This window comes from Struthio camelus, chromosome 1 (genome assembly GCF_040807025.1).
Source record: "Struthio camelus isolate bStrCam1 chromosome 1, bStrCam1.hap1, whole genome shotgun sequence".
Taxonomy (NCBI): Eukaryota; Metazoa; Chordata; class Aves; order Struthioniformes; family Struthionidae; genus Struthio; species Struthio camelus.
Window position 1 is genome coordinate 121,861,644 of NC_090942.1, and position 24,708 is coordinate 121,886,351.

At 39.5% G+C, this 24,708-nt stretch overlaps 2 protein-coding genes and 1 long non-coding RNA gene across 6 annotated transcripts in view; 2 read left to right on the top strand and 1 right to left on the bottom strand.

Moving 5' to 3' along the window:
* The window catches only part of DOP1B (DOP1 leucine zipper like protein B), a 57,912-nt gene extending 52,018 nt beyond the window's left edge, over nucleotides 1-5,894 (top strand). For all 3 annotated transcript variants that reach the window (XM_068913505.1, XM_009667575.2, XM_068913518.1), the window contains 4 exons: nucleotides 78-133; nucleotides 964-1,122; nucleotides 1,616-1,745; nucleotides 2,397-5,894. In XM_068913505.1, the coding sequence (XP_068769606.1) occupies nucleotides 78-133; nucleotides 964-1,122; nucleotides 1,616-1,745; nucleotides 2,397-2,657 (606 nt within the window). In that variant the 3' untranslated portion in view covers nucleotides 2,658-5,894. The remainder of the gene's footprint in view (nucleotides 1-77; nucleotides 134-963; nucleotides 1,123-1,615; nucleotides 1,746-2,396) is intronic.
* Nucleotides 2,649-8,538, bottom strand: LOC138061599 (uncharacterized). Its single transcript, XR_011135463.1, has 3 exons — nucleotides 8,313-8,538; nucleotides 3,280-3,334; nucleotides 2,649-2,874 (listed from the first exon to the last, which is right to left on the bottom strand). It is a non-coding gene; the product is annotated as an uncharacterized lncRNA (long non-coding RNA).
* A 97-nt stretch (nucleotides 8,539-8,635) lies between these two features.
* Nucleotides 8,636-24,708, top strand: part of MORC3 (MORC family CW-type zinc finger 3) — a 28,153-nt gene continuing 12,080 nt past the window's right edge. The window contains exons 1-10 of one of the 2 annotated variants that reach the window (XM_068913548.1): nucleotides 8,714-8,839; nucleotides 13,484-13,580; nucleotides 14,210-14,282; nucleotides 16,781-16,913; nucleotides 18,058-18,272; nucleotides 18,516-18,663; nucleotides 20,565-20,712; nucleotides 22,004-22,135; nucleotides 22,393-22,512; nucleotides 22,946-23,043. In XM_068913548.1, coding sequence (XP_068769649.1) covers nucleotides 16,834-16,913; nucleotides 18,058-18,272; nucleotides 18,516-18,663; nucleotides 20,565-20,712; nucleotides 22,004-22,135; nucleotides 22,393-22,512; nucleotides 22,946-23,043 — 941 coding nt within the window. In that variant the 5' untranslated portion in view covers nucleotides 8,714-8,839; nucleotides 13,484-13,580; nucleotides 14,210-14,282; nucleotides 16,781-16,833. Of the gene's footprint in view, nucleotides 8,840-13,483; nucleotides 13,581-14,209; nucleotides 14,283-16,780; nucleotides 16,914-18,057; nucleotides 18,273-18,515; nucleotides 18,664-20,564; nucleotides 20,713-22,003; nucleotides 22,136-22,392; nucleotides 22,513-22,945; nucleotides 23,044-24,708 lie in introns of both variants that reach the window. The other variant, XM_068913541.1, reaches the window with a different exon arrangement.

Here is a 24,708-nt window from a genome sequence, read left to right on the forward strand (position 1 = left end):
CATCTTTTTGTGCTTGAGTTGCGTGAACATTTTAATATCCCTATAAATAATTTATTTATAATTTTATTTATTTAAAGATTCAGACGTTTCTACAGCTGGAAGATGATTTAACTGAGGAAGATGAACCATCAAAGTAAGAATTGCCATTTATCTGATAGAGAACTTGTGAAAGCTAGTACTGATTGTGCTTGTTTTCTTGCTGCAATGTTTGCATTTTCTGGGATAGGGGAAAGATGACAACTTTTGTTAATTGCACTTGCATGTTTCTGGCACTGATGAATCTTGGTTTAGGGATTTTTTCAGTGGCTAAAATAATGATATGATATGTTCTAAGAATGGATACTTAACTAGTTGCATACAAAACCAGAAAAAATGCTAAATCGGCATTTGAAAATTTTACAATGTTTCATTTTTTTCCTAATGTGTTTTCTTAGATAGGTTTCTGTTACTAGCCTTCTATATTAATCTTACTGCTAATAATAGAATGAAAATAAAACTTTTGATGTGCACAGGTGCATTCCCCTTTTGTTGAATGAAAATCATTTAGTGGACAGTAGACTGTTTAGCCTGGAGAAGAGAAAATTGAGGGGGGAATCTTATCAATACATATTAATATCTGAAGGGAGGGTATAAAGAAGATGGAACCAGACTCTTCTCAGTAGTGCCCCATGACAAGACAAGAGGCAATGGGCACAAACTGAAACATGAGAAGTTCTGTCCGAACATAAGGAAAAGCTTTCACTGTAAGGATGACTGAGCACTTCAACACGTTACCCAGGCAGGTTGTGGAGTTTCCATCCTTGAAGGTACTCAAAAGCCATCTGGATGCAGTCCTGGGCAACATGCTCTAGGTGACCCTGCTTGAGCAGAGGGGTTAGACTCCATCTCCAGAGGTCCCTTCCAACCTCAACCATTCTGTGATTCTGTGATTTATATGTTTTAATAGTGCATTTCTTAAAACAGGAGCAACAGCAAAATAAGCAGACAGAAAGTATCAGGTGATGGCAGTGGTTCCTTACTTTCTGACATACAGCAGAATGATCTGTCCTTGTATTTATCGGCTTGTAAATTTTTGGATACAGCACTTTCATTTCCACCTGACAGGATGCAGTTATTTCAAATGTAAGTCCTCTAATTGCCTATCTGTTCTGGAGTTTGTTACTGTTCTTATTCTTTAAAGTAATTCCACATATATATTTTGTTCCATAATAAATTTTGCCATATGTTCTTTCTACAAGTACAGATATTGATTTTAAAAAAATGCAGTTTGGGTATGTGCAAAACAATTTTTTCTTGTTCGTGTAAGATTTCACCATCCTCACTAGGAGTTTCCCCTCTAACTCAGGAGAACTGGAAGAAGAGAAAGACACAGGCACACTTCTTTGTTTTCCCTATACTCACATAGGCACACTTGGGAATTTTGGGGGTCAATTGCATTTAAGTACCAACATGACAGTAACTTCCCTGATCGTTAAGTTAGGCTCTGGTAGCAGCATGAAATAACAGTTACGACAGCTGGTTACTGTAAACAAACTAGTGCTCTACTAAACTATATATGATCCAAGAAATGAATTCTTCTGTCAGTATTCTTAACAATGTAATCTCTTTGCTTCAGGTATAAATGGGCATTTGTCCCAGAGATTGACACAGAGGCGTGTACTGTGACCTCTCATCTGATGGAAAATCATCAAGAATGCAGACCACACATTATGAGAATCATGGATCTGCTAAAGAGGAAATACAGGGTAAAGAAAGAATGCTTCACTTAGATCATACTTTACTTGTATGGAATCTGTTAACTTAAAATCTTGTTACGTGCTTAGAAAAGTAAGGTAGGCAAGAGGTTTTTAGATATAATAAAGTTTCTTCAGGCTTTTAAAAATGATCTGCCTGCTTTCACACATGTACCTTGAAGATGCCAAATTGCTTTTGGCTGTGGAGTGGTAGTTTCCTGTCGCTTCCTTAAATCTGCCCATAACCACTAAGTGAGGAACTGTCTGTCTCGGACAGGACAGGTATCTCTAAAAAGAGCAAGCTGTACTTTAGCAAACAGGGTTAACCATAACAGCATTTTAAGTTACCATTAAGGTTTAGCATTAATACTTCCAGAAGAGAGAACAGGGACGTTAGAATTTCTCAGGGATATTGTTACGGGCTATCTGTAATCTCCATACTCTGTTGTCGTTGGTTGTCTAATTCTGATTTTGAAGGATGGTCCAAATTTGCAGTCTTTCGAACTTGTGAGACTGTCACAAGAGAGTCATGGAATTGTAGGCCCTGGATCTCTCGGTATGAAGACAAGTGTCTCGTACAGGGTTCAAAGGAACTATATGCGGTAGAAGAACCTAGTGTCTTAATGCAAAACCCTAAGTAAATCTTGGTTTGTATGCTTACAGGAAACAAACAATACTAATGAGAGAATTTCCAAAAGGCACAAACTTCCTCTTTTGGACTTCCGTTCTATATCTAGCATCACCCAACTCGTACCCTTCTTCAAGACTCTGTGTTGGGCGTTTACAGCAAAGGGGACTGAGTCTCAGAATTCTCATACTTCTGCCTCTCTCTCTGTGGACTACGTTGGCGGTAATGGCATAAAGATCTTGCAACAGCTTGAAGAGAGTGTCGAATGTGACTTTCTTGAAAACATGGAAAGTTAAGCCTTGTGGCAGATGTTTCACTCATGTTAAAAAATAGTGAAACAAAGGTAAAACATTACTCAAGGTGGTGAAACTCCTGCAGTTCTTCACTTTTTCTTTTTCCACCCCCTAGTTTTGAAACTGCATTTTGGGTTTTCTTCCTGCTGTTGTGGAGTGCGCTTCAATAATCTAAGCTTCCCAGGTGGTGTTAAAAAGCAAGGATTCTTTTGTTCAGCTCCTGTAGGAGGAAAAAAGAATACAGTTTAGTGGTAATTTATTGTAGTTACTGTATTCTTTTACTTGCTTTCAATGTGAATGATGAACGAGTTTTTTGTAAATAAAGGAAGAGTATTTTTGACTTGGTGAAAGTAGAAACTGTACTGTTTATCCAGTAACTTCTCACGTGAGTATTTTAAACTGCTTTTTGGAGCTGTCCTGAAAGTGAAATTAGGAAAAAGCTAATATTGCATGTCAGCGTACAATCAGTTTGCAGATGAGCCATTTTCTGACATTAAAGCCCACTTCTACGTCTCCTTTCTTTAATGTGTCCCAAAACTTACCAACTTAACTTCTAAACAAATCATTGAAATTTCAAGCAGATATTTTATAAGTTTTAGCATTGTGCAAATAACTGTAGACTTACCATATTTGTAATCCCAGTTCTGTATTATAGTAGTGTCTTTCAAGATTAGTGATTCCTAAATAAAACAGACACATGCATATAAGACAAACCTATGCAGCAGCATTTTGTAACCTGCACCACTTAAGGTTTTTTATTTTAATAATTGACTAAAAATATTCTAATTCAGTTTTTTAAATGAAAGAGTTTTGTTCTTTCAGTGACTAAGGTCACTCTGCACTTCAGAAATGCAACCTGAATGAAGATAATCCTGTAAAAATAGAAATTGCTGTTCACAAGCAGCCCAATTCAAACTAAAAGAAAACTGCATTTTTTAAAGAACACTTTTATGTAAGTGTCCCTGTGTATATATACACGTGTGCGTGTGTGTGCGTGTGTATACACGTGTGTGTGTGTATATGTATGCGCACACACACACACACACACACACACACACACACACACACACAGACAAACATATAAAAAGAATATCTTTGGCTGCTCCCAGGTGTCACCAAAGTTAGGTCATTTGCAATGCTATGACTACAATAAGGTCCAAGGTGCAACTTCTTTGGAACTGCACTGCTACCACCATCCAGTACATAGAAGACTGTGATTTAGTTCTTTTAGTAAACAGCATAGCTGCATGTCTGAAGGGTAGTACAAGAAAAGGCTTAGTAGATTTTTGGGTTTTTTTAATCTGTGGAAGTGAACTCCCTTGAATTTTCATACTTAGTGGATTATCTGATTGAATTAGCTATGCTGATTTGTCTTAGGGGAAGCTTATCGTATTTTTAATGGTGAAGAGCTTTGCTCTTCTGTTAAACACCTGTCCGCTGCTTTATTTAAACACCCTTCCTCCTAGAGACATGGCTTTTATGTGAAATAACCTGCAGACTAGTGCCTGCTACTTGTGTTACTTGAAACATCAGAACTGATGGGCTGGGTATGGGATTTCATCCCTCTTGTGTTTTCATACTTAAAGGGACCCATAAAATGAATGGTTTAATGTCACTAGGCAGTGAAGTCAGGGTTTTTTTCCAGAACTCGAACAAGAAACGTGGAAGGCTACTCTGCAGTGTTTAACCTACCGATACATGGAAGTTTCAACTTTGAATTGTAAATTAAAATAATGAAACATTGAACAACATGTTTTACTGTGGTAATACTGTAATGCTGACTAGTGAGTTGCCAGTTACAGATTTATGCTGAACTTAAATAGTGAGCATTTATACAATTAAGGCAAGTGATAGACTGTGTAATATTGTGTAGTCATTAGGAATGTGTATTATTTGCACTTCTTAATGTATTAACAGTCTCGAATGCTGTTGGAATAAGCACAAGTGCAAAATTATCCTTTTTAAGCATCATTTAAAAACTGGATGGATACTATTAAAATAATCATGTTTGTTACTTATGTAAACTCAATTTTTAAAGAGAATATTTAATACTCAGGACGACTTGGTAGTTTTACTTTCAACTTTCCAGTATTTGTATCCCATATTTAGGGACTTCTGTTCTCTTAGAATCCTGATGAGATGCTGTGAAATGGCCTGTTAAAATCTAAGACAATTTTTTTTGCCACCAAACATTTCATTTTACCCTGTTCCTTAAGCTGTAAACCTGTGTCTTCACTTAACTTCCTCATTAACTAAAGCTGGTAAACCAGTATGTTATATTGAGTGGTTTGTCCCCTTTCCATTTGAAAGGGAATGTCCTGTTCAGACTGCTTTTGCCTCCGATCTGTGAGGATCAGACATCAGTCACCTACTCTTTACTTTTTCCTTCTAGCCCTGGTGATGAACTTTAAAAAGAGAATCTGTGACTTGGAGCTCTGCAGACAGAGGAGGATCTTAACTGCTACAAAAATACCACTTGCTTCTAAATGTCCTACCTTCTGTACATACTTCTGCCTTTGTTCTATGATTCTGTAGCTCACCGCTTTAAATTGCGTTAGATATTTGTGACCTGCAGAATCATTTCACTGAAGCAGTGAGTGTTAAGTTCTTTAGAACTATTCTATAAGCAGATCTTTTATCATTATGAAAAGAGGGAGAGAGCAAGAAGGAAAGGGCTCTAACTAAAATATTCCTTACTTTGGGGGAGGGGTGAAGAGGGGGCAGTTACACAAGCCTAAAGGTATCTCTACCAGTATAACGTTATTCTTTTTCTGTATGGGACTAACTATAACCATTTTAATTCTTAAGCGGCTGCTATTAAATCCACATGAAAGAGGCAGGTTGCAGTGCTCTTAACACTGGTACTACTCTGGCGGTATAACTGAACTGTAGCTAATCTGAAAAACTTTAGCATAATACTCAGTATCAAAACCTGGAGAGAAAATACTGTGCTTTGTTGTGTAGTTTATTGCTTGTTTTCAGAATAACCCAGCTCAGCTATCTCTTTGGGATACTTCAGTTTTGGGATAGCATAGCAACATAGCATGATGCATAGAGGGAGAAGGAGCTCTTCAAAAGGGTTTCATTTTCCTGAAGCAAAAACATTACAGTAGATGCAACTAAGGTAACTGCCAAAGAACAGCAGAACTTGAAATGCAGAGCATTAAATAATGGTTATATGTATTCAATGGTATATTTGAATGTAATTCTTCTAATATTAAATTTTATTTTGAAATACCTCTTCAAATGCAACTGTCATTTTTCAGATTGCCTTTACTGCTGACAGAGCAACTTTTAATTTTTATCTGATTGCAATGTATGAGAGCTCCATGCCGAGCCTTGCGTAGACCTTAGTTTTGATCCCAGCAGCAGTGGCTCTCTGCTAGGCCATACACTCTTCTAGGAAACAATTGTACCACCACCTCCCTACTCCTCTCAACAGAAGCCCAGCCTGCTCTGGCTCACCTATCTTTCCTATTTCCAGACTTTCCACCCTGGGAGCCCACTCCCAGGCTCTCAGGACAGGCTTCCAGGAACTGAGTGGAGCAGATGAAGGAAGCTGCTGCTGCAGCATCAGGGGCTTATTGATTGACTGGAAGGCAGCGACTACCTGTTTGGAGGCAAATGCACAGTACTTCTAGTAAGTGCCTCTCCCTAGGAAGTTAGGGACTGCTGTTTCATAATGCTTTGTCTGTGCACCAGAGATTTCCAAAATTCAGTTTGTACACTTTTATATGTTCAGGGTAAATGCCCTCAAAGTACTGCCTTTTTCTCTGGAAGAAAGAAAACTCTTAAGATTTGAAAGCTCTGTTGTATGGAAAAGACTTGAGAAGGATAGTTCCAATAACTTGCTGTGAAAGCTGCTTTTCAGATTCCATCCCTTCTCCACTGTCTTTGTGTATCTTTATAGTATTATGCAGTACACTTTCCACCTCAGAAGTTGCTAATATTTGGTTATATTTTGAAAATCAGTAAGAGGTGCTGCCTATGCTGGGAAATATTGTAGCATACCTACTGGTAATAAAAAAAAAAAAAAAAAAAAAAGACACCCAACGCCTTTTGAGGACCTGCTAAATCAAATGAAAAACAGTAGAGTGGGCCAAAAACCAGTTCTTTGCTAAAGAGAGCAGGGGAAGAGTTGCATTTCGCTCAAGGTGTGTTGAAGGCCACTCCCCACTCTTCAGGTATAAGTGGCCTGTAAGCTTTTAGTCACCCTGAATTACTGTAACTCAGGCTTATCTTTTAGTTTGAGCCATTTCTCTTGCCAAGTCTATATATATATATATATATATATATATATATATATATGTGTGTGTGTGTGTGTGTGTGTGTGTGTATATTCTCTCTCTCTCTCTCTCCATCTATCATCAGAATAGTAGCTCCCTTTAAGATTATATAATGAAAAACCGGGAGCGAGACAAAAGGGAGGGCTGACATACAGCTTACTTGCTGAAATGGACAGCAAGGACCTTCCCATCTCTATTAAATGCACGTCAAGCTGAAATGGACAGCAAGGACCTTCCCATCTCTATTAAATGCATGTCAAGCTGCTGGTTTTTTAAGTCCTCCAGGAAACAAATTAATAGTCTAGACTTATGGTAAGCAACCATGCCCTACTCACAATATGCAAATAATTGAATCATAGTAATTTTAATGAAACACTGGAGGAAATTTGTTCAGTGAGTAAACAGTATTTGAAGTGATTTCAGGCCTCTCTTCCTCCTGCATCTTATAGAGTATGACTGTGTATTATTTGTATGCAATGTGATAGAATACAGATAGCGCCAAAACCTCACATGAATAAAACTCACTAGTTGTAAGGAGTAGGTTCCTACTTCACACACTTTTTTTCTTAATTGGGCAACTCATGGTGAAAACTGGTTACCTGTTGCAAATAACAGCACTGGAATTTGACTTCATACTGCCTTTGACAAACACAGGACAGATCCAGTGGGAAAGGGGGAAGAGAATTGTGCAACCTTATCACAATAACATATTATGCAAGTGTATGTTAGCTGAGGTTAGCGAGGAGAATCAAAACTATCTGACTGATCTTGTCGTTCTTATCTCGCAGTCTGGGTCTTGTAGCTGAGCTTGTTTTGCCAGGCTTAAGTAAACATTTGCAGGTAGCAACACTCTTCAACGTTACTCGGTGCTGATTATTCATTTAAAGAGCATGCCCCTTTGCCTTTTAGCCTGTTTCCAGGCTTATTCTTGAAGTCCAGCTGCTACTGAAAATTAAAGGATAGGAAACTATACCTTGCCTGGGCATAATTCCATTTCTTTTGGATCCATTTCTAATACATGCACTGAATAACCAAAAAGGAGAGAAATGTTGATAGACCAGCAGTTAGTGCATTATCCAGCATAAATCCAGCTGTGGACCAGAACAAGTGCAGCATTTGCATTAAAATGTTCTGCTTTCAGAAAGTAACCTAACAGATGAATGCAACTATTGAGGACGTGTCAGCAAAGGGCTAGGGCCAGTGCTCTGCTTTTAAGCAATCGCGAGTCCCCCGGAAGATGAAGCATCCTGGAAACGGCTCAGGATGCACCCTCCACTGTGGAGCGTCGCGAAAGGGAGTCTCGGTGCCTGGTGGTGGTAAACTCAAAAATTCCCGAACTATTTCCACCTAAAAACAAACGGAAAAAACCCACCTCAATCCAACATCCCACGGAGCTCCCTAGCCTTTCCCCACACCCGCTTGCCCTGCGGTCCGATCAATGGAAGCTAACGGGGCTGGCCCTCCTCCCAGCGATGATTCCGCACAACTCAGGCGGTTGCGCAGCTCTTTACCAGCCGCAGCGCCTGGCACCCCGGCCCGTCTTCCCCGGCTCTACCCTCACTCCCGGCGGGCGGCGGCCGTTAGACAGCCTCTCCTCCCTGGGCCGCGCCGCCCCCTCCGAGCCCCTCAGCCCCGCGCCGGCGCTCCGCGGCCGCCCAGTAACGGCCGCGCCGCGAGCCGGCAGGAGGGGGCGGAGCCCCGGCGCCAAGGCCCGCCCGAGCCCCGCCTCGCCGCACGGACGGTTGGAGCCTCGCGCCGGAAGTGCGCGTGCGCGCGGTTGGGGGGGGGGGGGGCGAGGCGGAAGTGGTGTCGCCGGGCGCTGCCCGCTCCGCCGCCCCGGCTCTCGCTGCGGCACAAAAGATGGCGGCGAAAACACAGGGCGGGATCCGCCTCAGCGCGGTGAGCGGTGGCCGCGGCGGCCCGGCGCGGGCCCTCCTACGGCGGGCGCGGGCTCAGCGGGTCCGGGGGAAGGCAGCGGGCGCCCCCCGAGCGGGCCGTCGCCCCTCGGGGAGCGGGGGGGGCGGGGGTGGTCTGTGCGGGATCAGCGCTGCCTGGCAGCCCCGCGGCGGGGAGCGGGGAGCGGCTCTGGGGAGGAGGGAGCCGCTGCGGCCGCTCGCACAGCTGTGCGTCGGCTTTTGGTAGCGAAAGCGGCCAGCTGAGGAGGGAGGCAGAGTCTGCCCGGATTGGATGCGTTGTCTCTCGAGGAGTAAAAAGTTACGGGCGAAGTGCTGCAGGCAGGGGGGCTGCCGAGCCCTTCGCCTCATACCGTCGGGATAAACAAGCGCCCCCCGTTGCCTAAAACTTTTCTCCCTTGTATGCTGTTCCCAGTGTTCCTCTTGTTAAAGCTCTGGCGCGCTGGGTTTTGATCGGTTCAGAGCAGCTGTGGGGCGGGCCGGGCGAGCTGTGTGGGTGCGCGGGGCAGCCGGGGAGGCGGGGGTCTCCGCGGGGCGGCCGGCGTGGCGAGCCCCGGGGTGGCCGTTACCAGCTCTGCGCCAGAGCGAGTGGTAGAGGTCGTGGGAGCCCTCCCCCCTCTGTGGCAGGGTTAGCTCAAACTGTACGGGGGGGTTGTTTAATTCTGTGGCTGGGGAGGTTGATTTCGAGTGTTTTCGGGTTTTTTTTTTGGTTTTTGAGGAAGTTCATGTTCTGTTGTAGCGATGTGATTGTGAACGTAATGACCTGTGGTTGGAAGCTTGTGACTTAAAATCATAACCTCTTTTTGCAAGAAGTCTAATTACATTTTAACAAGTGTGATGAATAAGCCCTCAATTAAAAATCCACAACTGTATTCTGCCTTTCCATCTCAGTATTGCTGATTATTGTCCTGATGCTGCAGGGAGTCATTTCCTTATTTGTGTTAATACAAATGAAGGAGTTGTTAAAGCTGCCCCTTCATTTCTGTTAATACATCGTTGCTGAAAGACTCTAGATGTTTTTTAAAGGCCTTTCTGGCTCTTAGCATGTATGTCTGTAAGTCACATTTATAGTTAAAAGCACTCTGATTCAGAACTATATTACTTATTATAAAACTTGGAATAGAGTAGTGGAAAGAAACTGGGTTGTTACAGTAGGTAATTTCTCAAACATTTGAGTGAAAAATGTATATTAGTATATTTTCAGAAATGCTTAAATTACCTTAGTATAAGCTGCCATCATCACAGGTTAGCTGTAAACGTCACATACTTTGAAGTTCAGGAATTATACTTTCATTTGTGGACTGTAATTCTCATAACTATTTTAGGTCCACAATTTCTCTGAAATAATGTATTAGAGAAGTGCTGTCCTAGCTCTCTAGAAAACACAATGCTTTCAGTTTTGTTTTTAATGCATTAGTCTTTAATGCTTTGTTTCTAATTCATAGTAGTTTTTTGGAGGGGAAAAATACATAAGTATTAATGTCTGCTTTTGTTAAAAAAAAAAAAAAAAACACCACTCTGTAATGCCAGTTAGACTAAAGTGTTTAAAACTGATCTCAAGTCGAAATCACTTTGACAAGCTGACTTCTTGCAGATGAGAAATCTAAGCTAGAATTGGTGCAATTGATAACTTTATGAATTATTTTTAGGATTTTTTTTTTTTATTCAGCAGTCATAATTGAAAAATTACACTCAGCCTGTTTGCCGTCAAAGCTATGCTCTTTGTGGGTTTCCAGTAAAGAAATGAAGCGGCTGATACAGTATTCTAACAGGCCGTGTTCTACAGTGAAGAAGGCTCTGCTTTCCAGAGAAGAACAGATACTGATGGCCATAGTTCCTTCAGTCAGCATATTTGGAGATACGTTTGGTTTCACCAAATTATTTCTATTAGATTCAGAAGCATACATGAACAGCACAGGTGGTTTGAACAGGCCTGGAAGCTAATTCCCACCCTTGTTTGTTTCGTTCTGTTGCTCGGGTAAATTTTTACTCAGTTGCATGAGATCAGGGAACTGATCTGTGTTAAAAATAGTTTTTTAAATCTTATTTTTAATTTCCCTGATGTGGTTCATTAAACAGTCATGCAGCTCCTAACATAGCTGGCAGAGGGGAGGGAAGAGAAGTATATCAAGAAACAAGCAGCCAGATGGGATTGTCATTGCTTAAGCTGGCACTGTCACTACCACTGAAATAAATGCTGGCAAGACTGTGGCCTAAGAACAGTTCAGAAAGGGTGGAAGGACAAAGACTGTGGTAAAGCTTGGAGGAGAAGGCAGGCAGGGAGAGAAGCAACATGAGCAGAATGGCAGTGAGATCTTCCTCCAAGAAGACACAAGCTTCTCTATTCTTAAATATTTGCTGGTTATAATTGTAGGAGATGCTTCTCTTAGTGTTACTGAGTCTTTTGTTAATATAAACTATACTTGCAATTTGAAGGAGGGGGGGAGATTGTTTGTATCCTCAAAAGGAGTTTTGCTGGACTTGATCTCCAGAGAAAAAATGAAACTGCTAAGCAAAACCCACATACTAGTAAAATACACTAGGCCCAGTGAACAGAGCAACTGGATTTGGACCATCTCAACTATGGTCATGCTAACATAGCGAAAAAGTGATCGCTCACCCTGGGGTTAACTTTCTTACAGTATCCGTTGTTTCTTACTGTATCAGTTATGAACTGCACTTGTTCATGAGTTAACTAAGGCATAGTTTGAGGAAATGAAGGGGACAATATTGGCTTTAAAAACTGCTGATGAAATGGAGTTTCCCCTCAGTTGTGCTGACAGCTGGGTGTGCTCTGAAGCAAGCTAGGGAGCTAATGGCCTTAAGCTATTCTTGTCTGGTTTTCAGTCTTGCCTGGATGCTGGTTTGTGTCCTTATTTCACAGCTTTACACTAGCAAACGGTCCTGTGTGCTGTGAGGAAGGCTTCCCAGTGAGCTGTCGTATGGGATACTAGCCTTTTGCTGAAGGAGGTATTAGAGCGAAGAATCAATTTCTTACAATTCCCCTGTTCCAATATATAACTTCTAGTTTCATATAACTATTCCCAAGTTCCCACAGCTCTGTGCACCACCTTTCAGCCCTTTCAGAACCTTACCATCTGAAACTTGGATCCAGAAGGCTCAACATGATTCTCATGTTTGTTTATAAAACAGGGTGTTTCTTTAAGATACTATTCCTTTCAGTGTTAGTCGCTAGAATTCAGCAATGAAAAGAGGGATGGAGAAATGTTGATTTACGTAGGCAACGCATGAAGACATCTGCTTGCTATGCACATGTACAGTTGACTTCCCTGGAAAAAGAACATTTATCTCTGATTTTTTTTTTTTTTTTTTTTCAGTATTGGTGGCACTGAGGTTTTTTCCTTCATCGGCATTGTTTAGTCAAAGGAGGTTCACAACTTCATGAATCTGTACCTTTTCAAAACTATGCTCAGGACTCTTTCCCAAGTCCATATTTCTGTGGTTGCAATGTCAGTAGTAATTTCAGAGTGCCCAGTCTACTTCCTGTGTTACTGAAGTCTTTCACTGACTAGCAGCAAAGAAATATTTTAGCAGTGGGCTGAGCAGGTGCTGAATGCCCGAGTTTTTCTCTGTCTGTTCTCTTAAGTGTTAGTATTCTGTTATGAAAGGCTGGATTTCAGATGGGGGAAAAAATCCAGTTGTCTTTTGCAGATTTGTTCATCAGGCTTAGAAAGCAAAGGAGAAAACGCTGTCAGCATTGTGAAAGGTTGAAGTGGAATGAATGCTCCAGTACAGACAAGATCTAAGATCCAGTGAGCTGCTGTATAGTAGAGGAGGAAACTGAAAGTTCTTTTTGACCATGCGTCACGGTGTTTATGTGGTGCGATTTCCAGTAATTGGCTTGATGCCTTTTTCTTCTTGGATTCTGAATTATTTGTAAATATCTGTTAGGAATTTGGAAGGAGCACTGTGACTTGGGCAGATTCAATTTACCAGATTTGAGTTTTAAAACACAGATGGCAATGAAGAATATAGTGTATAGTCATACTTGTTCTGTGGATTAATACAGGGGTTAAGTTGCAGCCTGAATGTGTGTCCTGTGGTCTTATGACCTTAGAATGAGGATGCGTTTCCTTGACAGTTTACATTGATCTAAACTAGGGCTGCTGCTGCCTTACTTTCACAGTGATACCTTGCCCACTGCACTTGATTTGCTTGTAACGTTATTCCTTTTCTCGGATAAATGGACTCAGAGGTGTCAGCTGGTCACTTATTTTTATTTAGACCTTACTAACTATGAAAGCGTTTGTCAGTGTGGTGGTTCTGTAAAATTTGATATGTGTGTGTTCACATAGCATTTTTTAGTATTTTCTGATTTTATATGTAGTATGTGTTATATTATGTTTTCTGATACAACTGCACTGTACAAGGACTATTTCCAGTACTGTCATGTATTCATAGGTATTGCCTTTATGCCATCAATGTATCTGTGCTAGCAAGGTTTAAGTATATGTGCAGTGGGTTTGCGTTAAAGGCCCTGTAGAAGTATAATTACAGATATGTTTGGGGATAATGCAAATCCAGCTATATCAGTTTCAGCAGACAAACCTTCGCAGAAGTTGCACTGGTAAATCTTTGTTATATGGAAGCTTATTTCTATTTTTCCTAGTCTCCTTATCCAGATGAATATATACAAATTCAGGCTTTCAGAAATTACTGGAGAATGCTTTTGTCACTGGCATCTGTAAGATGTGTCCCATAAAGAGGTATTTTATTTTGTGTGTTGTCATCTAATCCTAGTAGTGGCTATGTTCCTCTAGTTAGATGTAATCGTTGATGAGGATAAAATGTACGAGCCTAAATCGCCAAAGGCACAAACCAGTAGTTGAGAGAATCTGACAGGTGTCAATAATGGGTGATTTTGATCAATATGTACAAAAGGAGCCATAGCATTAGACAGGAAGCCACTGAGTATACTAGGTGCCATCCTCTTTTTCAAATTAAGTTTAATACTCATGGTTTGTGATGTACGTTCTTAATGTTTGAGAGCTTGCATTTCCGCTACTGGACTTGAACTATAGCTATGATAACTTTCTGTGATCTCTAGCATCAGTATATAGCAATAGTTGCTTATATTTCCGTAAAGATAAAGAAGAGTCCCTTTGATAGGATGACTGTATAACCCATGTTCAGAATAAACTACAATACTGAGCTGAGTTCTTTTTCCCGTTAAAAGCTGTTAGTATGCCAGCACCTAACAGCAGGTTTAATTACAGCCTTTCGAGAACTTTGTAGAAAGTAGCTACATTGAATCTTACTTTGTTTAATGAACTGTTTTCTGGTTTGTCATGATTGCAGAGTGCAAACTAATGCTGTTATTTCTATTTTATTTCAGCTTTGTCCAAAGTTCTTGCACACCAACTCTACCAGTCACACCTGGCCTTTCAGTGCAGTTGCAGAACTTATAGGTATGTGGATCAGTAGTTTGCTTGAGTGCTTGGTGGTAATACTTCTTTTCCTGTTTTAAAAATGCTTTTTCTTCAGGTAAGGGAAAGAGTTGATCCTGTTGTTACTATTAAAATTCTTTCCAAATTTTTTTTCTTGATACAGTCAAACAGATTGACTTTATTCTTTCTTAACAGCATACATACTTCCTGATATCTGTTGTAGGGGGCCTGCCAGGATTTGCTGTTTCTTTTTTTTTTGAGTTTATTAAGGGTTGCCAAATCCAGAGGACTGTAGGACCAAGGGAAGTCCTCCTCTCCTAGTCCGCAGATGCAAGCCTGCTGGTTTTTGCTGTTCCCAAGTCCAACCAGCATTAAGGCCAAGTGTGAATTCCACGGATGCGTGAGCACTTCTACAAATAACATAGACACAGCCAGCCACAAACGGATTAGCACAGACTGGAAGATGGTAACTTTGCAAGCACCCAGATAAACACAAACAGCTCTCAGACCATGAACAGCCCCACTGACCTAGTCTTATTCCTGCTTGCTGGCTGATCAGGTTTAAAGTTCAGTAGTGGAGCGTACACGTACCCTCACTCACTTAACTTGCATGCATACTCATGTTTTTGGGTGTTTCGCCAAGACTTCGAGTCCTCCCGTACCTGTGTCCAGACCATGGGGTTTTTTTAATCAGACCCTGGCCCAGACCTTGGATCTTTCCAGATTCTGGTTTCTTCCCGCTTGCTGTCTTTTCTAACTTAGAGTTTGCTAGCCAAACAAACGCAGACAGACACACAATCAGAATAGAGAGCATACCTGCACGGGAAATACTTAGAAATACAGTTCTATAAGAATATACAACAATCTGTGGTCGTCAGACACGGGGCCCGACCATATAAGGATACTAGTCAGCAGCCAGCTTGTACACTGTCAACCCCTGCCTATTCCCTCCTCCGTGGTCCCATGCTTTTTCCTCTCCCATCCACCTTCACCTCTTCCTTTCCCTCACTTTGATCCTTCCTTGAAACATCCCACAGTAAGTTTTGCACGTTGTCACAATACCCCTCAAACATCCTATTTGCTCTTTCAGTGAGAACCGCAGTCCCAATCTAATCTTATTTTGTTCTTTTGGGTTACAGAGTTTGTAACTGAACATCTTCAAGGTTCCACTTGAGTCTTTCCTTTTAGTGGTCTCTTAATGGCCATCAGTGCCTTAAGAGTTTCTTATTGTCTCTGTTGTCTGCTTTTTATTAGGGTTTATTTACTTGTTTTATTTATTGCCACCTGTTTATTGTCTTGTTTTTATATAGAATAGTCATTAATTGAATATCCTCACAGAGTTGCTTGTTTTTGGGTTAGAGAATGATTAGTATGCTTTTTCTAGATAATTCCTCAAACTAAGGGCGTGGTTTAGAAAGAAACTGCTGCTCTGTTACCACTTCATTTCCATATCAACAAAGTATCTCTTTCATCTAAATTTCCTGGCCCTGTGGAATCAAAATTCTAGATTTCACACAACTGACTAGAATGGGTTGGGTTTTTTTTGGCTTGCATTTCTTGTTTTTCAGAGTGTCTCAAAGTTGATTATCCACAGTAGTACTGTATTTCAAATCTGATTTCCCAATCACAGCAGGCAAGATATTTGTAATGTGCCATTATCTATACTGTGGTCAATAACCTAGCCATTTGAGACCAGTCAGAAGAGATGTTTGGATGGCTAGGAGAAAGTGAGTGTTGCAACAGCCACTTGGGGAGTAAGGAAGTGAAAGTAGGAATTCTTCTAGGTTTCATTTTCTGTTCTCATGTGTGAGTCAGTCATTACAGCCTCAGTTTTTGACTGTAGGTTACTATCATCTCTAACAGCTGGAAAATTCTGTGTTGTTTTTAGGCAAGGTTTGACTGCTTATGATGCAGCTGTTCCATCTTAATCTTTTCCTTAAGTGCTATCAATTATAAAAAGGATAGGATTTTAGGAGACTTGTTTTTCGCACATTAACAAAAAATATTCAGTTTTTAATAAAGTAAATGTGCAAAAGCTGACTAATCTGTGACTAATCAGAAACATTTCTCTCTCTTACAGCACAAAATTTCTGCAGTTATATAGTTCATCAAGAAGCTGAAAAATGGCTGCAATTTTTGAGCTCATCAGATCACCACGTAACTGTTTAGGGCCAAAGGCTTTGTGCGAGTGCAAAATTGAGAGCTCGTGATTAGGGAACTAGTTAAGCTGCCATGTTCGCCAAAGAAACATACATGCAAGCATAGCACCATGACACAGTTAGGATATTCCATATAGCTGCATAGTAGTGTTGCAAGACTAAAAATAAGTAAATTGATATCTGTGTATTCCTGATAGAGTCCTATTGTGTGCTGCATGTGCATTTAATTAACTTTAGGAAACTTGTTGTCTGGCATCTTCACTGGAATTAAGCATTTTAAAATATGTTCACGCTTGAACTGTTACGTTTGGGGGGTTTAGTATCCTACTCCTTTTTTAATTATTATTATGATTTTTTTAGATAATGCTTATGATCCAGATGTGAGCGCTAAACAGATATGGATAGATAAAACAATGATAAATGACAATATATGCTTGACGTTCACCGATAACGGAAATGGTATGAACTCAGAGAAGCTGCACAAAATGCTAAGGTGGATAACTTTTTTTTTTCCTGTTATATTCCAGCTTCTAGTTCTGTGCTATTGCTTAGCTTATTCCTCTCTTGTGTAATCTAGCAAGTTTGTTCATAAACTTAGGGTGAGTGACAACCCAAATGAGTCTCTAAAATAGGCAGATGCTAGCAAAACTTTGATACAGCTTTGTCAGTGTATTTTTATCCCCTCATTTCATTTTATCTTTCCAATCAACATACCCATTTAACTTTCTGTGCAGTGGTTGTGCTGTATGAACTTTCTGTAGTGCCCTTTAGAGGCGCTCAGAACTATTGGGGTGTGTGTGTGTGTGTGTGTGTGTGTGTGTGTTTGTTTTTTTGATTCAGGCTTGCTTTAGTTTACATTAGTGAACCAGAGGTGAAGGATATTCATTTCAATCCCTTTGGAGTACTTCAAATGGAATGTGTTGTGAAAAAGTTAAGGGACTGGAAATTTTACTTTGGATTGACTTTTTACCTTCTGAATATTCTAAAGGGTTTGACTTGATCTACATGCACCTTTGGTTCTACAGTTAGCTAAAAGGTTGCTGTTGTGTTGCTCTTCTAGTATGACGTGGATTCCTCTGCCGCCAGATAAGTCTCTAGGTTTAAACTTGAGCAAGCTTGAATTCAAACTGTTATCTTTTTCTGTAAGATATCATAATCCGTAGCTTGCATGCTAAATTCCATGCGCAATTACCTGTTTTACTTCGAATGTAATGTCTAGTTACTAATGGCAAATGTGTAGATCACACGTTTTCCAGCAAATGGAAGAGGAAAAAAAAAAAAAGAAAAAAGCTAAGGGCCTTTCCTCAGTATTTACTGGGAAGACCAAGGATAACTACTATAATACTTTAAGACTGCTCATTGCATAATTCCGTACAGATGATTTTTCTAATCTGTACTTAAAAATTAAAGTCAATATCACTTAACTCTCATGATGTGTTTTTAGCAATATTACATGTGTAATTCTCAGGATCTGCCTAACTGTATGTCGTTCAATTGTACAGTAGTCACTGATCTCTAAAAGAAGAGCTTAACTCAATCTGTTTAAGTCTGTTTTAATATCAGTTTTGTGTGCGTCTTTTGATTTTTCTGTTTTTATGGGACGTTTTACACTCTTCCAATATCTTCTTATGTTTCAGCTTTGGCTTCAGTGAGAAATCTGTAATGAATGGCCGTGTTCCAGTGGGTCTGTATGGAAATGGATTTAAATCGGGGTCCATGCGCCTCGGAAAAGATGCAATAGTTTTCACTAAGAACGGAGAAACTATGAGTGTGGGCCTGTTGTCTCAGACTTTCCTTGAGGTCACGAAGGCAGAACACGTCATGGTTCCTATAGTGACGTTCAGCAACCAACATATCCTTTTGACGATTTCTGAGTGAAAAGTTACATGCATACATGCAAAGTTTGGATATTAAGATCCTTAAAGGAAATCTCCTTTCTTACAGGTACTCTAGTTATATTGTAAGATGGGAGGAAGGCTATAGTTTGTAGGAGCTGTGAGAGCCTATGAGGAGTACAGGATACTGTTGCAGAAGTTTACTCATTTTTTTGAAAGCTTACTTCACTAGAAGTTACTCTCTTTAACAAGATGGTTACGACAGATAAGTGATCCAGCAGAATCCAAAAACAGCCTTAAGGCCATCTTAACACATTCTTTATTTTCTACTGAAGAGAATTTACTGGCAGAGCTAGATGCTATAATGGGGAAAAAGGGAACAAGAATTATCATTTGGAATCTTAGAAGGTAAGATGAATCCCACTCTCTCAGATCTCTCATTTGATTTGTGTTATATGTTCTGCGTATGCAAATATACAAGGTTTTGGTAGAATAATTCCACAAGATTGCAGGGAGCAGGCTGTAACTGGGAAATTACAGAATCAAACCCATATGATGGTAGGGCTGTAATATGGCATGAGAACTGTTGCTAATCTCCCAAATAAAATGGTGCAAGGCAAAGCAGCAGGAAGGAGAATGTAAAAGATTTTATTTTAATATGGTACTATTACTTTTGCCGAAAGGAAAATTAAAATATAGAGATAAATTACAAATCTGTTATCTCAGGCCTATGTGGAAATTATGAAGCCAGAATTCAAACCAAAATGTTTGGAAGTACAGTCAAACATCACTGGCTTTTTGAGTCAGCAGTATCCTGCTAGAGAGACCTGGACCTATCTAAGTTAGTATCGAACTTCTTAACTGTTTGCTTTAAAATAAATAGAAATCAAAGTAAATATATGCAGTTATCTTTATCTGTTTGCCTCTGTCAGATTTTTCCAGGAATAAAGATTTCCAGCCTTTTTCTAGCTTGGAAATGCTTGCTGTTGGTCGGTGTGACTTTGTTGTTTGGTTGCCTGATGTGGGGGTTTTGTTTTTTATTTAAACAGCTATTGCTGTAACAGTGGCAGCCATGTGTTGTCATTTCCCATCTACCTTCCCTTCCTTTCCCTTCCCTTCTTGCATGGCTGCTGCTGCCTTGGTAGCAGAACCTGGCTGATGGTCTCCCTGGAAAAGCTTTGGCATGCATTTAACAGTGATGGAGCTAATTGGTTGGGGGCATGTTATCTTGTGGTATGTTCTTAAGTGTTTGGTTTACTGTAGTTTTTAGGCACCTGAAATAACAGAGTATCCATAGGAAGTGATTTTTAAAATTGTTTCATGGCCCAGTAGATTTGTCAGGAAGCTAGCTTGTTTGAGGGTTTTATCTCTTTTTTTTCCTCTCTTCCCCCCCCCCCCCTTTTTGATAAAGCTGAATGAGATTTCTTTTGTCTTTGTAACTTTTAAATCTATACTCATCCTAGGGTTGTTTTTCTGTTTCTTTCATTTCATTCCAGAATTAGAGGACCTGAATCAAATGCTTTTAGCTTAGTAAATTTTAATGCAAGATAGCAAAGTGTAATCAACATTGCAATAGTGCTAATTCTGGTTGTCCCTCTGCTACCTACTCCATAAGAGAAACTTCACCTCCTTTATATTTCCAGAGCTAATTCACGTTTTCCAGATAACCTTTCATTTATCAATGAGCATTTTAGCAATATGCATCACTTCATTGCACAGGCGAAAGAAAAGACATGAAGTCAGTGGATTGGGCAGGATAACTTTGAGTTTTTGATTTCTGGTGTGTATTCAGGAAGCTGTAGGAGAGAACATTCTGAGGGCAAAGTGTACATGAGACAGAGGGACTGCAACTAAATAATAGAAACCACCTGGTGAGCAGTGCAATATGAGTTTGTGATGTATTACTGAGTTAGCAAGTTGTAGTGCGTGTGGCTTTTACAACAGTAAAAATCTTAGGAAGGTAATTTGCCACGTTCAGAAACCTTGCATTTAGAAGGAACGTATGCACCTTAGGCCGTCCAGCTTTTAAAGGTGATACTGACTGCTTTTATTAGTGAACTGTGGCCTATTTAGAATTAATTTAGAATTTATGAATGTCGTATCTGCTATCACTTCCCTTGTATTCCTCGGATATCAAAAATAAACTAATGAAGATGTTGATTTGAATTTTAGCAAATCCTGTGAGGAAAAACACAGTATGACTCAAAGGAATTCCCTTTCTCCTGCGTATTTGATGTCCTTTGGGTCCTCCTGAATATCTTTCTAAGGTTACTTTAGTAATTAATATGCTTTTTAACTTTATTTCTTAGAGATAAAAATGAAAAAACAGAGTTTGACTTTGAGAAGGATAAATACGACATCAGAATTCCAGAAGACTTAGATGAAACAGGAAAAAGAGGCTACAAAAAACAAGAGAGAATGGACCAGATTGTTCCAGAAAGTGACTACTCGTTACGAGTAGGTATATCATTTTCAATTTTTAATTTTTTTCCTCTTTTAATGAAGCTGGGAAGTATTTGATTTTTGTTTTAATATGATGCACTATACGACAGAAGTATTGATGAAGAGAAGAAACTGGAGGGCGAAGTTTTCACGTCAGGGCAATATGTCAGCATTAATTTTAACGAAAATTGAAGGTGGAATGTATTTGTGAACTCGCATAAAGTCTTCATGTTTGTTCAGAAGAGAATTAGTGTTTTTATGTGGTCTTGCAAATAACTTCTGCTGTTAAATGTAGACACCACTATCCTCTGTGGAGCAAGAGTGAAATGCAGTGAATAACTTCAAAAATTAAACAGGTGTGTGTATGATTGTAAAGCAAAGTAAACATTCCATTGTAATACAGGTATAAATGCATATAGTACTGATGTTACGCTCGTGCGGGTCTTTAAAATGGACAGCTTTTGGCTGGCAAAATGTCGTTTCTAGTTTTTAGAAAGAGGTCAAGGAATTGGAAGCACCTACTTCGAAGACATGCGCACAGAAAAGCCTTGGCCATGTGTGTAGGCTAGATGTTATGACCATTGTCTTCACTACTGATCCATACTGAAGGCTTCTTTTGTAAGCAGCTGCTTCTGAAATGACTAGGTTTTGTAGACTGTCTTTCTGGATGGTATTTAAAAGTATTGGTCTAGTTGAACTAAAACTTGCAATCATCCTAAGACTCATTAGAGTCATAAATCTACTTCAAATATTAGAATTTGTAAATATGATAAATAACATGCAAATTAAAACTTATAGAATATTTGACACACAAGATTACATAAGTTGACAATGCAGTAGTTTAGAACGAAGCTAATACTTTTGCTTTCATTTCTTATTTAAGGTGTGCATTGGAATTTAAGCTCTCAATAGGAAAAGAAACCTGAGACTTGTGTACCTAAGGGAGAAAACACTTTTTTTTTTTTTAAGTACTTGCAGGGAGAAAACAACAAATTTCTCAAAATAAACTTTTGAGTGTGATTGAGAGCTCTTTTCATGGTAAAATTGCATCTTCAGATACCTGATGAACTTATTAGATTCATGGAAGTCATCCTTTAATTGCTATTCATTTAATTTATAATATTAGTAAGCTTATGCACACTTTCATTTCCTGTTTTTACTGGATGCAAGTTGAAAAAAAAAAAAAATTTAAATTTTGTAAAATGGTTCGTAAGACCTGACCTTGTCTTCCTAGACATGTATGTTGTAAACTATTCATGCCTTTTTGATTTTTTTTTTTCTTTTTTTTGAATAATATGTTTTGTAGGCTTACTGCAGTATTTTGTATCTGAAGCCAAGAATGCAGATTATTCTACGAGGACAAAAAGTGAAAACACAGCTGGTTTCCAAAAGCCTCGCATTCATTGAAACCGATGTATATAGGCCAAAATTTTTGAACGTATCCTTTGCTAATATGTGCAGTACATGCTGAATTGAATGATGTGACTTTGTATGGAAGCTATCTGGATTCTTCTGGGTATGTTGCAGCTATCCTTACGTGATTTTTTCCTTTTTTTTTTTTTTTTTTTTTTTTTTGTAATGAGATACTGAAGGAATTATCTCGATATAAAAAGCATCCTGAGACCCAGCTCAGAATAAGTAAATTTTTTGTATTGCCTCTGATTAACCAGATTTTTCCTTAACATCTAGAAATAGGCTAAAACAGTAAGAATTACTTTTGGATTTAACTGCAGAAACAAAGACCACTATGGAATAATGATGTACCATAAAAACAGACTCATCAAAGCTTATGAGAGAGTTGGCTGTCAGTTAAAGGTAGGATCTTAAAGCTGAAAAGTATGTTCACATCTTTAGAAATCACTTTCATTCAAATGCTAATCTAAAAAAGAAAACTAGGATGTTGGCATTGCTTTTATAAAACCATTTTTTCTAGTTTGTGTAACAACTAAAAATTGCATTAAACTGTATGGGGTTGTTTAATGCTTGTTTTTTTGATGCCAAGTTTGATGCACAAAATACAGGCATGAGTATATCTTTTAAGGCAAAAAAAGGGATTTGGGAGGTTGGTTGGTTTGTTTGTTTCCTTTTGGAGGATTTCCTTGAGAGTTTACTTTTGGAGATAGAAACAATCTCCTGGCCTATGATTCTTATTTAGTGTATATAGTTTATAATCACTTCTGACAAACTCTTACAGTTTTAGTATAAAACTTACCTTTTTTTTTTCCTAATACATTTTAATTTCTTACAGGCAAACAACATGGGCGTTGGTGTAGTTGGGATTATTGAATGCAACTTCCTAAAACCAACTCATAACAAACAAGATTTTGATTATACAAATGAATACAGGTGAATGTGTATTTTACATAGACTTCATATTGAATAGTGCTTTTCACTGTGAAATACCTGACCATAGTGTTTATAAACCATGTGTTTATTTTGTGTAAGTAGTAATCATTAATGCTTAACATACTACCGTCAAGCTGCACGACTGCCCTCCCATTAAGGGTAGGAGGTTTCTATCTCTACTAGTCATGCTACAGTCATTGTGCAGTCAGGGAAGTCTAGGGTATGATGCATATCCTTTTAAAGTAGGTGCCTTAAAAGTGGTCAGATTCATTCTGCCTTTCCCTGGTTGTAGAATGAGCCTGGAATAACTAGCTGAGATGTGGGTCTCTGTGTGGCAGATGTCTAAAGTTTTGAGAGATGAATCCCACACTATTAATTTTTTTCATAACTTTTGGTTTAGTCAGAGTTCTTAGAAAAACTTTTTTGGACTCTTTGAAACACTTTTTTTCAGTATCTTTCCTAACAGTAGACTTGAATGTCCTCCAGTCCTCCACTACCTGATGCAGCATTTAAAATACCAGGCAACCTCAAAGCAGCTGAGATTTGGGCATAGCTTAGTTCCAGTCATTATTTCTCACTCGGTGTTGCCACTTTTTCACTTATTTGTACCATTCCATCAGTTAGTATCTAGTGCAGTATTTGGTATAGTTACACTGAACCAGATGGAGGATCTGTCATGACTTGAAAAATAATCAGAGAGAAAATTATTTTTAAGCTCGGTGAATCTCATTCTCCTAGTCTGTTTGTGCTCTTCTATGTGAATTAGTTGTACTGCCATTAAGAAGGGAGACGTTTTGGGGGACGAAAGGTTAGAGGGGATGAGTTACCTAAGCAGTTTTCAATCATAGGTATAAAAACTGCTTTCGAGAAAATCTGGATGCAGATTTTGAGAAGAGTTCCCCCTCTGTGGTGTTTATCTTCTGTCTTGTGACAACAAGGCTGTTTTCCCTTTTCTCTGCTGTTTTCAGTGTGGACTTGTAAATTCTGGGTATTGACTTGCAAACAAGCATAGGTGGGGTAAACAGAAGTCATTACCTCTTCAGGCTGTATGTTCAGCCCTTCAGCCAGTGGCTGGTGTTTTTTTGGGCAAGGATAGCTGAACTGCCCACGAAGCTTCTCCTGAACTGGTGATTTATATGCAGCTTTGCATGTAAAGGTATCTCAGGAGATGGCATCAGAGTGCTGTAATAAGCCAAGCTGTTAATTGCCCCAGCTGAGGAGCTATAGCAGTATAACTCTGGTCATTCCTGCTGCTGGAACAGCAGCCGTCAGTGCAGGAGCAAGCCTGATAGTTAGGAACGTAACTGCTGCAGGCAGATCGAACTGTAGTGGCTGTATCTTTAGATGGTACTTACAGTCCACAGCTTCGTACGCACTTCTGTGCGGTGGTACTGCCACCTTTAAGTAGTGCGTATATCTCTGTAACAGTTGTGCTGTCAGAGCTGTTAATCAAAAAAAAACATGGTAAAGCAGATTAGGGAGTCAGTATAACTGGAAAATAATTCTTGTGTTATTTTTTTCAATGAAAGTATTCCCTAAACCATTTCCTGCACGGCTGCAATAACGGTTCCCTTGGCAGAGGATAGGAACGAAGAATGCTGTCGATAGTTATTTGTGTTTTTCAGGCTTTATGCTGTGTTCCCACAGGCTGGCACAGTGAGCATT